Source organism: Phytophthora parasitica, assembly GCF_000247585.1.
Source record: "Phytophthora parasitica INRA-310 unplaced genomic scaffold supercont2.1, whole genome shotgun sequence".
NCBI classification, from domain to species: Eukaryota; Oomycota; class Peronosporomycetes; order Peronosporales; family Peronosporaceae; genus Phytophthora; species Phytophthora nicotianae.
Window position 1 is genome coordinate 2,155,440 of NW_008634126.1, and position 12,527 is coordinate 2,167,966.

A 12,527-nucleotide genomic window follows, 5' to 3' on the forward strand; every position below is an offset into this window, starting at 1 on the left:
ATGGTCAGCCAGCGCCCCATGTTTGTTAGCCGCGCAGGGATTCAAAAGTGCGTTTCCCGCCTGATTGAAATTCAAACGACCTCCAAAAATGCATAATATAAATCTGATAGAGGTTCTGGCCGGACTGGAGGGACGGATTAGAGGGCGGATCTGTATTGATTTTTTAGAGTGCTGAACATAAATATCGGGCACACCTTCGACTTCTTCCAAAATTAAATTATTGGTACACAAAATATGAATACTTTTCCGAGATTATTTATTTTTCGGGATGCCGGGCACTAAACACCGAGTCGAAGCTTAGTGCGGTACTTACATGGTACGGCTCGGTGCTTAGTCCCGGTACAAGTAGAATAGTTACAGTTATCTAATGTGACGGATGTTGGTTGGAATTCGTCTCTGCAGTCACTTCGCAATTTGGTCCTTATCGACTACCAAGCGCCCAGCTATGCGTCTACTCTACTTCCTTCTCCTTCACGTATTTGTTGCGGTTTTTCTCCCAAGCGTCGATGCTGCCTCTCCAATCTCGTTCACTGCCGGCCGGAACCCGATCGTAGCGAAGAGACACTTGAGAACGGAAACACGCTCCGGTTATGATGGTGGCTACGCAAATACTGAAGAGAGGCGGGTCCCGGCCGCTGCCGCGGAGAAGCTCGCGAGCATGAATTCCTACAAAGCCAAGCTCGCGGAGACAGCCTTCGGGCTGCTAAACCTCCACAAGAGGAAGGGGTTCATTATGGGTACACCAGAGCTAAAAACTTGGTCCAACTTGATGCTCAAACTCGACGACACGAATTCGAAAGGATCTATGGTCGCGATTATGACGAGATACTACGGCGACGATGCTCTTGCACGGTATATCCAGTCGGCTAAAGTCTCTCCAAGCGTGGGTAAACTCGCAACGGACCTACAAACAGCCCAGTTTGCACAATGGGCGAGGCGCGGAGAAACAGCTAAGAGTATCAAACAAATGCTACGAAACAGTCCAGACAGATTGAGCTCTTGGCGCGACGACCAAGTTGTGAACGCATTTAAAGCGTTCCTCACGAAGAAAAACAACAGATAAACTTGGTTTATGGCCCCGTGAGAATGTTAGTTCCTATCGTAGTTAAGCTGTACGGCATTGGCACTCTATCCATTGATTCAAAATCTTATCTCTCTATACTGTACTACGTACATTCCGCGCAGGGTTCCCAAAATCGGCACAATACTTCCTGCACTATATCCGTCGTAGTAAATCACCTCTTTGTACATTTTCTTGAACATTTCCAGCTTTTTGCTCTTCGTGATGGCAGCGTTGCCACTGGTACGTCCACCCGAACTCAATCGAATAAGTTGATGCAATACAGCCTTAACTTTCGCCACAATGTCGCGGGCTAGCGACGTCATTTCCTCCTTCTCCAGCTTCGAATCCCTAGATGCAGCGAGACTGAAGGCCTCATAGGTATTTAATAGGATCAACAGCGCATGTTCAATCGCTTCCACATGTCCGCCGAGCATATGTAGATCCGCCAGCTCTTGATGAATAAGTACGAAAGTTTTACCAACCTCGACTGCGCCGAAGTAATGTAAGGCCTTTTCATAGTGTCGCCTGGCAATCTCCATGCGGCTTGTTAAGGCTGACGAAGGTCCGTCAGGATTTTCAGTAGTTGAACTCTCCCTCACCGTGCTGGAGATCATGCGGCTATAGAACGAGGCAATCTGGTAATGAGTGGACGCTACCTGCTTCTTGTCGCCAAGCTCGGCGTATAACGATAGCGCCTTGTTGAACACTTTCAATGCTTCCTGTTCTCTGGTCTTTGGAGAACTCGCCGTCGTATTGTTCGCCACATCCACTGCCCATACCAGATAGGTAAGAGCCAATTCACCCTTCACCTTGTTGTGTAAATCCACATCTGCTTTGCTTTGCTTTAAGAGTCGCAAAGCATCAGTGCAGAGTTGAATAGCTGTTCCATAGTGTTCCTCTCTTGAGTCTGCAGGTTTGCCCTGAGCGAAAATCTTGTGAAGATGGGCGAGATTAGCTCGGAGCAGCGCCACATTGACTCCATCTGACGAGCAGGCATCGTCAGTATAAGCACCAGACCATGACACTGTACCACACATACCTTCAATATCGCTAAAGATCTTGCAACCACGTTCAAACCACCTGAACGCTTCCTTGTAATCACGCTTCGCAGCTAGGAAATACTTGCCAAGTTCGTTGCTCGCATTTCCCAACTTCTTCATCATCATGCTACATTAAAGCCAACAATCACATCGCAGTTAGAAGCTACAATGCCAACAAGCGTAGGCACAGTAAGTAAGGACGTACAAATACAGCTCGGAGTGCACTGGTGGTGACAGCGCACGTAAGTAAGCAAGGAAGGACAAAACCATCAGACCCTCCTCGCTACCCACACTCGTCTTGTTCTCATTTCCAAAGGTCTTTAAGAACTCACTTGATCGACCACACAAACCTGGAAGGTCATCCCGCTTAACGCCCGATATAATATCGTAGAGAGCTGACAGCTCTCTATAAACACCCACAGGTCTTTGAGCAGCCATGTCACCAACCAAACCCAGCAACGAGCAACGCAGCTCCGCACCAGATATGCAAATCGGTACCTTGTCTTGAGAGAATCCGCCTCGTCCAACTCCATCGAAATCCAACTTTGCCAACAGACCGTCAACCATAGCATCCTGGTCCCGCGACGACAAATCCAACGACTCAACGCCCTCTGGAATACAGCTCAACGTTAGGAATTGGCTGGCCTCAACCATACATTTCACTGCATCTGTCCACTTGCGACTGCCAGCGTAAAGCTGCCCCAGTTCAAGACATGCAGAGCTGAATTTTAACTGTAGTCGATTGAGCTCTTCATCCATAAAGCTACCCATTTCCCCCTCTCCATCTTCTAGTTCGTCAAGGATATCGGCATCCATTCCATCGTCACTGTGTGTCAAAGCGGGGCCGGAATCTTTAGGGATACAGTCTTCAAACAACTTGATACTTGATAGCAAATACTGTTTTGCCTTCTCGAGTGATTCGATAGCCGCTTCTCGGTCTTCGGACGTTGAATCGGTCGAGTGACACTGGCTGCATTCTCGAAGATACGTATCTGCGAGTTGTTCGCTTACAGAGGAGCAAATAGAACTGTGAGCTGCTCCACCTTTTTGTGCAATCTCACCTAGTAGACTCATGCACGTGCGTAGTAATTCTCGTTGGCGTTGCTGAAGTTGTTGCTGCAATTGCGGCGTTCCTGCGGCCAGCGAGTTCGCCAGTCTCGATGCTCTAGCTGCGAATCGATAGCAGAGCATTGCCATCATGTACTTCCACTTGAGTTGACCCCCTTGTGATAACACATCAACGTCGTATAGCCGCAGAGAGCTCTCGCCTTCTTTTCGATGCAGCCAGTACGTGCCGTTGGGTCTTGAACAGTTTTCCTGAAGAAATTTGAGCAGCATGGACGCATTCATACTCACATCTTGGACGTCGAACAGTGGGCGACCGGTACCAGACATATAGGGGATCTGTCTCGTCTCAACAAGTTTGTAGCCGCGGACCAGTCCCTTGGAATGCATGCAGATGGCCAGTTCCGGGATGTTTGCGATGACGTTGTCGAGATAATAATCCAGCACAGTGCACAGAGATAACTCCTGGTCTACATCATGGAGCTTCAAGGAAACAGCTGGGTGTTCCTGGTTGCTGAACAAGAGAACTTGACTGCCAAGAATCTGAAAAATAAGCAGACAGGAATTAGTACTAGCCATCGAATAGTATACATGTAAAGTACTACTGCTTACCATTTTGAGATCATTGAATTTCCACTTCAAAATGCGCTGGAACGTCTGTGAGTCTCCTCCAAACGCTGGTGAATGCTGAGCTGACGTGAACCAGTTCGTCTCGGTCGGGATAAACGAAGGCGTCGGCTTACGCTGGTCACTCGACGGTGTAGAATCTGGATGGTGATTGGTTGCTTCAGTTGTAGATTCACTTGCCCATGGTGAGCTAAACCCAGTTATCGAAGGCGATGGCACTGTGGTGGGTACTTTATCTCCTTTATCTTGCTCAGCTGTCGGCAGCAACTCCACTTTATCGCTCCTTGACTCGGTTCCGGCATCCGAAACCAACTTCCGCTTCGCTTTCTTCGACTTCTTCGACTTTTTATGCTTCTTCGCCTTATTTTTTCCACTTTGTTCCAGTATCTCTTCTTTCTTCACTAGTTTCTCCGTTTCAGACGCCGGTAGTTGATTCACGGTGCTTTCATAGATGAATTTTTCATACAGTAACCTCTGTGTCGTCTCCTCAGACTGCTGGGCCAGTTGCAGTGTATCTTGTGGCAGATCTTCAAAGCCATCAGGTAAATCGTTCTCGTCCAGTTCTCCGTCCACGACTAAAGTGCTTCCGACTCGATGCACTGCCAGTGACACTCTGGACTGCGAGTATGGCAGTTTAAATAGTCTCTTGATGTTCTCTGCAGGTCCTAGAAAGTCCACCTGCTGCTCCTCTGAGGCCGAGGCCAGCTCCACTCTACTGCCTCGAAGACGGACCGACAGCTGCGGCTCTTCTTGCTGTGTCAAGTCTCCGAGTCTCAGAGCGTTCATAAAGTCCTGCGACATCTGCGATGTGGTCTCCGTCTCCATGCCCAGGAAGCCGGAGGCTAGTTGCTGCGTGGGCGTCTGAGGCTTCCTGTGTCCGGGGCTTTCTGACCCATTTGAGGAGCGTGGAGAGCTCACAGAGCTCGCTCTAGAGCGCGGATACGGTAGTGTCGTCTGGTTTAAGTTCGTGTCCAACTGAAGCTTCTGGAACGGCACAATAGCGGACGAAGTGCGCGGTAGCTCAGAGTGTTGGTCACTGGAGTTGCTGTTCTCCCACAGCACCAAGGGGAACTCCGGGACGTCTCCCGGCACGGGATGCCCGTCGCTAGTGTCTTCTACCCATGCAGACACGTTGTCAGAGCCCGTGGGGCTGCGTACAGGCGATGCCGGCAGCGAGAAGGACGCCACCACGTGCTGGTCATCGTCGGCCTCTTGCATCGATTGACACCTCAATTTGTCACTTTCAGCTTGTGTGTGTGTGTTTTTTTTTTAGTAGGAACAATTTATACCAAGTAAGTGAATTATGAAGATAGACAAAAAAGTTTTTTTAATGCTTTTTTGCTTTTGTATTTTTTTTTTGGCATTAACATTACTACTGACAAAAAAGATAAAATAAAAATCGTATTGCTTTTCTGAAAGATCGTTATATTGTTCTTCGCTGTTTAAGATGCTCTCTGTAACACCTTTGCATTGCATTGGCGATCCACCGATCGCTCTGCCAACAGAAATACATGCTACCAATCACCGTCGCTTCCCTCTTGGACTTCAAATTGGATGTGGTCACCTGCTATTGATGCTTCGGTGTCTATCCACTGTGTTCCAACTGCTGCTGGTGCTGTTGATCCTGAATGATCTTCTGTGCCTCTCCGAAAGGCGTCTTTTGCCACTGCGCCTCGAATTCTTCCGGTGTCCCGCTAGTGCACGTTGTCTCGGGCTGAATCGTATCCTCGGGGTCCAAGCTGTTCCACGTAGTGCGCAACTTTTTGCTATCGATCTGGCGTTCATTCACAGCTTTCAGACGACCCGCCGAGTCTTCGTAGCGGCCCTGCATGCTCGCTACCCGGTGTCCTTCGTCATCCAGAATGGATGATTTAGTGAATGAGTAGGACGAATAGGCTCCGTGATTCACTTGGTTATCGTCGGTATTAGTGTCGTCAAACTGCTGCTGGTGTTCGTCTTGGTTCGAGGTCTCCCTGTTTGGGTTCATGTTGGCATTGGCAGTCTGCTTGTTCGGGTCGTTGTCATGGTCACTCGGGGTCGAGGTCGGACTGGGGTCATGCGCTTCAAAATTCATTTCTATCGGTTGTCCTTTAGTCTCGTGCTGCGTTGCGATACATTCGCGTGCCATATCATCCGAGGCTTGGTTCATGATGAGTTCTTGAGTATTGTCTTGGTTACTTCTTTTGCTCGTTGTGGGGGGTAGTTGGTAAATTCGGAAATGACGATTTTGTATAGATAAAAAAGGGATCCAACAACAAAATTCGCGACGTGAATACGTCGTCAGCCTTCGTCGCTAAAAAATAGCGCATGAAAAAAAAAATGATAAAAATCCATTATTACCCAGCCTGCCGTTGGATGGCATTCAGACGAAAAAACAACCATTAAAATGTTAATGGGTTTTTTTTCGTCTGAATGCCATCCAATGGCTGACTGTGACATATGATGAGACAGCAACGACAACGAACTTGTAGAACTTTCGATGAAAATGTCGCTTGCCGTTGGATGGCATTCATACGAAAAAAAACCATTAAAATTTTAATGGGTTTTTCGTCTGAATGCCATCCCAGCCAATCAACATGCGTGACGACGAGATTTTGGAACTAAGTTGAATGCCATCCAAGCCAATATTATTACAACCCAAAATTTGACTTTTTTTTAGTTGGTTCCGAATAACCCAAATAAACCGTACGTTGGATGGCATTCAGACGAAAAAGACCCATTAATTTTTTAATGGGTTTTTTGTCTGAATGCCATTCCGTCCAATCAGATCTCTCGAAATATTTTTTCCATTCCATTTAAGTTGTGTTGGGCTGAAGTTTTTTTTTTCTGATGAGTTTCAACTGTCCGTTTGAGAAAGCTCAGTATTTTTAGATGTATTTTACGACATGTTCTATTACTATTATATTATATTACCTGTCGTGACAAGAGTTTTCAAATAAGCTGTTCCAAGTGTATTGATGCTGCCGATACCGAAAGGATGCTAGTGAAATGCTTTGCACGCTGGCAACATTAAGCGCAAAACTTCACAAAACTAGTGCTTAATTCGGGTCTTTGTTTTTTAGCATGGGAAAGACCGATGGTTTTAATTCGCATTGTTTTTAGTAAGAGATTCGCAAAAAAAAAAGTATCGCGCCATGTCAGAAAGCCTAAGCTTCAATGGAAGCACATACAACCACTCTCATTCACTAGTGATTTTTTTTTACTCTATGAAACTGGATGGAGGCAGGAAACAAGGGTAGCGTATCAAAAGAGGGGCGTGATGCAGCCAGCCAAAACAGAGTTTAATGAATCGCTATTGTACAAAAAGACTGCAACTCTTTAGAACTTGGATCGAGCATGGCCTGACTTCGCTTGGCTCAGGGTCGTGTTGGTGCTTCCTAGATCATGCGTGATCTTCTTTGGTGATAGTATTGGTGCCGCATTCTGTGGCTTTCACGAAATGACATCCAAACCTCAACATAGATTTATGCTGTGCAAAGGGATCATAGAAAGTTCTCTATTTGGTGCCTTTAAGGCGGATGGGTGCCTCAATATAAAGTTATGCCTATCCTTGACCTTACTCTATCCTGTACCATTGGACCTATCACAAAGGTGCGTTTAAGCAAAGAGAATCTCAAGGGGATCTTAGAGCGGTTGTGGCAGTTGCATATACTGCAGCAGTTGCTAACGCAATAGGCATGTCAGCACACATATTCTTTCTTTATTTGGTTTTACTACACTCGAGGTCGGGCGACCTCGGGTGTAGTTAGACCTCATTCTCCAAAGAGAATGGGCTCACGCACTCTCCTTCTTAGTGAATTAAATTTCAGAGGGCATTTTTTACATTGAAGATGTTGACCAGTTGTTCTTCGGTGACACTCAGTAACCCGGCATTGTCATCTTAATACAGCATACGAGCGCCAAGGCTATATCGACCCGATCCCAGCAATCGATAACCTACCACATACGACAAAACATACCGGACAGAATCAAAAGACCCTTTGTAAGAATCTCCAAACAATAAGTTGGTAGTTTTATAACTAAACAACTCGCTGGGCGAAGTTTGCAGATTTTCTTTTCGTCTTGTAGTGTCTGTAACAATTTGTTATGACAACTAGTTTAATGGACTTTGCCGAATCAGTACGTCGATCACTAATCCAATCAATTATCGGTGATGACTCATAAGTCATCAATCAAAATATGATGATGAATCATCATAGATGTTGAAGACCCCAGCATAAATAGTCTATATGACTCGCGAAGCAGTAGTGACGTTATCCTGCTTCGTTTGGTGGCTCTGATAACCCTCTATCCTAACGTAAGCTGCATAGAGATACGTTTAGCCTGATCCGCAGTTTCGATGTACAGCTTTTTGAGAGTATGTTTTATGCGCGTAGCAGCCTATACTATTGCCCCAATAGACCTAACGACAATCAATTGAGCATGCTCTTGCGGAAGGTGGTATCATCTCTAATGCTTTTGACATAGGCGTTGTTGTGATGAAAGCACGTGGTGAGGGCAGTCATACTGAAAGAGAGGTAGATATATTTTTATCTAAGCAGCTCATATTGTTTCTTTTCAGTATTGCGTAGCAGCTCATATACAATTCCTATCCTTCTATCTGCACGCTCTCTCCATCTTCGTAGTGCTTTACAGTACCACCTCGCTGTCCAGTTTAGTAGGAGTGTTCACTTCTGGGGCTGGCTCGTTGGGAAGCACCACCGTCGAGTTATCCGAATCCGTCGTCGAATTTAGAGTTGGAGTCGGTGCATCCTCGTACTCGACATCTTCGTAGCTGCACGACTCGGTGCTGCCCTTGCCAAAGTTTTGCGTCCAGTAATGCTTGTACGTGCTGCCACTGTTGTAGGCATACGCAGTGCCGAACATGGTGTAGTCGCCCAAAATGTTGGCGCGGTGACCGGCTGAATTCACCCAGGAAGTCATGACAGCAGCGATGCTCGATTGACCGGCAGCAACGTTTTCAGCCACTCTGGTCCATTTGTAGCCTGCAGCAGTGACGCGCATCGACATGGTAGACCCGTCAGAGCCCGTGTGGCTTACAAAATTCTTCGCGGCCATGTCAGTCGAGTGGCGCATTGACGCCGCCATCAGTTTAGTGTTCAAACAGAGTGCAGGGAGTCCCTGGGCAGCACGTTGTGCGTTCACACTTGCCAACATGGAAGCAGCGTACTGGGTTGTCATTGAGTACGCCTGTAAGTTGCGCGATTCGTGGCGGAGATTGTCGGCATTCGTCGAGGTGCTTGTTGTGGTGCAAGTTGAAAAATGTGTGAGCTGTGGAGACGAAGCAGGAACACAAGCGTGAAGCTTGGCAATTTAGCTCACTATGTCGCCCACAAACATAGGCTAACACAAAAATGGACTCGACACCTGAGCAACAGTATCCTTGAATCCATACGTCAAGTGCTGCCGTAATTAGCCCAGTTGCTTCACGAGCGCATATAATCTGCAGTTTTATTTTGGGTAGTGTTTTGGGAAATCTAGTGTTCGCGATTCACTCACCAGTATGTCCTACTCCAGCCTTTAAAGGTAGACGTGATCCCCACCTCCCTGAATAGATGCTTGATGCACTACGCTGTCCGGATAATGCAACACTGGAGCATTGAGCTCCTGGACAATGATAACCAATAATCCACCTTTACACCCGACACGTGCCTGTGATTCAAGTAAGTGCAAAAGAGGAGACCTATGAATGACAGACTCCTCTTTGTACTCACTTGAATCCAAAGGAACAATCTCTCAGGTTTGACCAGCAGAGCCAATCCTCTCCTTCGCGAACATCGACAACCAGAGCGTGCGGAAGAATGAAATCTACGCCAATGTCAATCCGCTCAACAATCAGGAACAAAGTACGCGGTGTAATTCAGCGTAATATTCCTGCCATGGATCCGTGATTTGTCTGAATCAGCAGCCGTCTTCGCTTACTGAAGGAATTTGAGTTTGCGAAAAGCGCAGAGGTAGTCCGACAAGGTTAACTTTCTTGGAGGTCGCATTCGGACATGGCCTGAATATTAGTCGGGTATGCATTTAGCGATAATTCCATCGCTGCCGATCTTTCTGTCACCATTTAATCCAATGCAGCAGCCAAAAAAGCTATCATACTTCTCTTTGAGCTAGACAAACATCCCAATGGCGACTTCGTTGGGTGGTGAATCGAGAAATGACACTAGCTCAACATTTCATTCAAAGCTACCCTTTTAAATGTGTCTAACGTGATCGCAGCGGGTGTCCAGGGAAGGGTTCGTCAAGGGAATACGCACTTCTAACACACTGTTGGTTCACGCGTACCTAACGCTGGTAAATGAAGCGAATATTGGTCTGTGACCGCCTGGTGTAAATGTAGGCCTGAATAATTATCCGACCTAAATCCAGGTCATGTCCAAATACGATCCAAGAAACAATCTTCCGTCCGACAATACACTCGACACGTTCTGGTGACCACGAAATGACACCATTACGTCTGGTGCCTTTCACTGTTAGATCGTGAATGCTCACTTGCGTTTGGCCAAAGTTGGATCCTATCCACACAACTCTTGCCAGGGCTCCAATAACAACATTAACATCGGATCCGTCAGACAAGTTTGCACTTTCGACAGATCTACCATCACTCCAGAAAATACGTCCATATCGCCGATGAATCGCTAGCCCCACAAAGCGCGCGTATTCACTGGAGCCTTCAGTTTCTGTCTCGCTGCCATCTCGTCTGTCGATAGCGAAGATAGAGCCGCCGCTCTGCTGGCGGAAATATACCGTGGAAGTGGTCTAGCGAATATAAACGAACAATATAAGTGATCCGGCGACTAACACCTCTACGAAATAATGGCTATTACATTGGAAATCACACTAAATCGTAGTAGACACCACCACAAGACGAACAGCAAATTCCTGGATCGCCACCGAACTGCGCTCCACAACATCGATCCAGTGACAGCGAGTCGCGACCTTTTGAAAATGCCAACTGAACGATATTTTAGTACAATTTTTCAGAAAGTAAAAAAATAATGGTGGTAAAATATTTGATCCATTCAAATTACTTGTACTCCATGTCAGCTCATCACCAACTACTCCAGGTCACTCGTGTTGTCCTGGTGTTTGCTGCGCTGCAACGTCTCAAAAATCTGCGCCAGCAGCTGATTTTGCTCCTCCACCAGCTTTAACTGTTTCGCTTGACCTTCTAGCACCTTAGCGAAGCCGTCGTTGATTAGTTTCTCTACTTTCGCCATGCCTGTGCATTCCAGGGGAGGCTTATTGAGTCGAGCAGTTTGAGTGGAAGCCGACGTAATATCTTGCGGGATGGCTTGTTTTCCTCCGTCTAGTACCGGGGCCGCTTTAGACGTTGGGGCACCAGTCTGCGGACGCGAACGCAAAGCTGCTGTCGACGTGGGTCCTTTCGCCTCAACAAAAGGTGGAGCAGAAGTCGACACCAGGGCTACATCTGAAGCTGCATCCACAAGTGAGGCCGGAGCTGGAGCTGACGCGATAGGAACCAGCGATCCCCCTTCAGCACCTGAAGGTGAAGAAGGCCCCACTCGTGGCTTCTTGGCTTGTTTACGATGCTCTGGGCTCGGTCTCGAGTGACTTTGCGACTTGGCCGGTACTCCGTCATCTTTCTCACTACCCCAACAAGCGTCCATGAGTGCAAGACAAACTGGTTCCGAGACCATTCCAGAGTGGTAAGCCAACCATTTGTTTCTCAGCGCCTTGAGCTGAGCATCAGATTGACAACGAAAGATAGGTTAACCTCACATTCAATGTATACCATTACACAGGGTGTATACATAGAGCATAATGCTGCTTCTACCCACTCAGTTACTATGTAGTACCTTGTTGCGACACTGCTCCACGGACACCACGTCCCCGTTGTTCTGCAGCGTAAGCTCCTTCGCCAGCTCGGCCCACGCTACTCGGAGCGATTTGGTGCCTCTTGCAGCCGCCATCGGCTCCGCGTACTTCTCAAACCTCAACTTCAGTAAGCTCTCGACCAGAGGCTCCGTCCACATGATAAAGTTCCCGTCGGCCGGTGGCCGTCCGCGAGGCTTCGAGCTCGCCATGACATCCACTTTAACCGTCGCCACAATCGAGGTAATGGAACTCGCAACGGATTTATTCTAGTTTCAGCCAATAATAATCATGATCAAGATGGACCTAGATCTGGAGGAAGAGCTCATGGACTTGGCGAGCAATGAGCTGGCCTACCTGCCCTCCAGCACCGCTTCCTCTCCCCCGCCAGCATTTCTAAACGCACCCTCATCTCCTGCTCCCACCAGCACATTGGCACAGCAAGTGACCGGGCAGTTGTTGGCCCAGGCAACGCAGAATGCTACTCTTCAACAGGAACGGAAGCAGATTTCGCCCAGCCCCGAATCGTCGAGCTCCAACAAGGAGCAGCTTACCCCTGAACAACTGAAGTTTCTAGCAGAGGAAGATGCGCGACTGGAGAGACGCAATGCAGTGGTGAAAGAGCTTACAGCCACGAGACAAGACGCCATTGCCAGACGTCTGGACAACCTGGTATTGCAGTTCGAGCAGCTACAGCAACGTACCACAGCCCAAATCGGGGCCTGTGGCAACAATGGAGACGAAAACGAGGGACGCAGGAGCCCGGGGACGCAGCTGATGACAGCAAAACTGAATTTTGTGGTGGAACAGAGTGCACTCGAACTTCAACATGTAGACGGAAACGTCAAGTGGACGAGGCTGCTGGAGGAGTTGCCGATAGAGGAGCGGGACTATCT

At 47.7% G+C, this 12,527-nt stretch overlaps 6 protein-coding genes across 9 annotated transcripts; 2 read left to right on the forward strand and 4 right to left on the reverse strand.

Moving 5' to 3' along the window:
- The first annotated feature begins 265 nt into the window (after positions 1–265).
- On the forward strand, positions 266–1,173 carry PPTG_00560 (hypothetical protein). The gene has a single exon (XM_008891968.1). It carries the CDS (start codon positions 377–379, stop codon positions 1,061–1,063), a length of 687 nt encoding a protein of 228 aa, XP_008890216.1. The 5' UTR covers positions 266–376; the 3' UTR covers positions 1,064–1,173.
- On the reverse strand, positions 933–5,066 carry PPTG_00561 (hypothetical protein). Of its 4 annotated transcripts, XM_008891972.1 has the most exons (4): positions 3,781–5,066; positions 2,309–3,711; positions 2,103–2,230; positions 933–2,045 (listed from the first exon to the last, which is right to left on the reverse strand). In XM_008891972.1, the coding sequence occupies exons 1-4, from the start codon at positions 5,011–5,013 to the stop codon at positions 1,141–1,143; spliced, it is 3,669 nt and encodes a 1,222-aa protein (XP_008890220.1). In that variant the 5' UTR covers positions 5,014–5,066; the 3' UTR covers positions 933–1,140. The 4 variants fall into 4 exon arrangements, with proteins under 4 accessions (XP_008890220.1, XP_008890217.1, XP_008890219.1 ...); XM_008891969.1 differs by having other exon boundaries at positions 933–2,230; XM_008891971.1 differs by having other exon boundaries at positions 2,103–3,711.
- A 131-nt stretch (positions 5,067–5,197) lies between these two features.
- Positions 5,198–6,102, reverse strand: PPTG_00562 (hypothetical protein). The gene has a single exon (XM_008891973.1). The coding sequence runs from the start codon at positions 5,942–5,944 to the stop codon at positions 5,381–5,383; it is 564 nt and encodes a 187-aa protein (XP_008890221.1). The 5' UTR covers positions 5,945–6,102; the 3' UTR covers positions 5,198–5,380.
- Positions 6,103–8,424: 2,322 nt separating this feature from the next.
- PPTG_00563 (hypothetical protein) lies at positions 8,425–8,976 on the reverse strand (the record flags this gene model as incomplete). The annotated part of the gene is made up of 1 exon (XM_008891974.1): positions 8,425–8,976. One exon carries the CDS (start codon positions 8,974–8,976, stop codon positions 8,425–8,427), a length of 552 nt encoding a protein of 183 aa, XP_008890222.1.
- A 1,823-nt stretch (positions 8,977–10,799) lies between these two features.
- PPTG_00564 (hypothetical protein) lies at positions 10,800–11,843 on the reverse strand (the record flags this gene model as incomplete). Its single annotated transcript, XM_008891975.1, has 2 exons — positions 10,800–11,498; positions 11,616–11,843. The coding sequence occupies 2 exons, from the start codon at positions 11,841–11,843 to the stop codon at positions 10,854–10,856; spliced, it is 873 nt and encodes a 290-aa protein (XP_008890223.1). The 3' UTR covers positions 10,800–10,853.
- Positions 11,844–11,931: 88 nt separating this feature from the next.
- On the forward strand, positions 11,932–12,498 carry PPTG_00565 (hypothetical protein; the record flags this gene model as incomplete). Its single annotated transcript, XM_008891976.1, has 1 exon — positions 11,932–12,498. A coding segment is annotated over one exon (567 nt), but the record flags the coding sequence as incomplete, so codon positions are not given.
- Positions 12,499–12,527: the final 29 nt, after the last annotated feature.

Bases quoted from the DNA above. Each gene is read 5' to 3' on its own strand.
- PPTG_00560 (XM_008891968.1), top strand. From the start codon at position 377: ATGTTGGTTGGAATTCGTCTCTGCAGTCACTTCGCAATTTGGTCCTTA.
- PPTG_00561 (XM_008891969.1), bottom strand. From the start codon at position 5,013: ATGCAAGAGGCCGACGATGACCAGCACGTGGTGGCGTCCTTCTCGCTG. The intron at 3,712-3,780 runs GTAAGCAGTAGT...CTTATTTTTCAG, and splicing joins AATTCAATGATCTCAAAATG to ATTCTTGGCAGTCAAGTTCT. The intron at 2,231-2,308 runs GTACGTCCTTAC...GCTTTAATGTAG, and splicing joins GTGCACTCCGAGCTGTATTT to CATGATGATGAAGAAGTTGG.
- PPTG_00562 (XM_008891973.1), bottom strand. From the start codon at position 5,944: ATGAACCAAGCCTCGGATGATATGGCACGCGAATGTATCGCAACGCAG.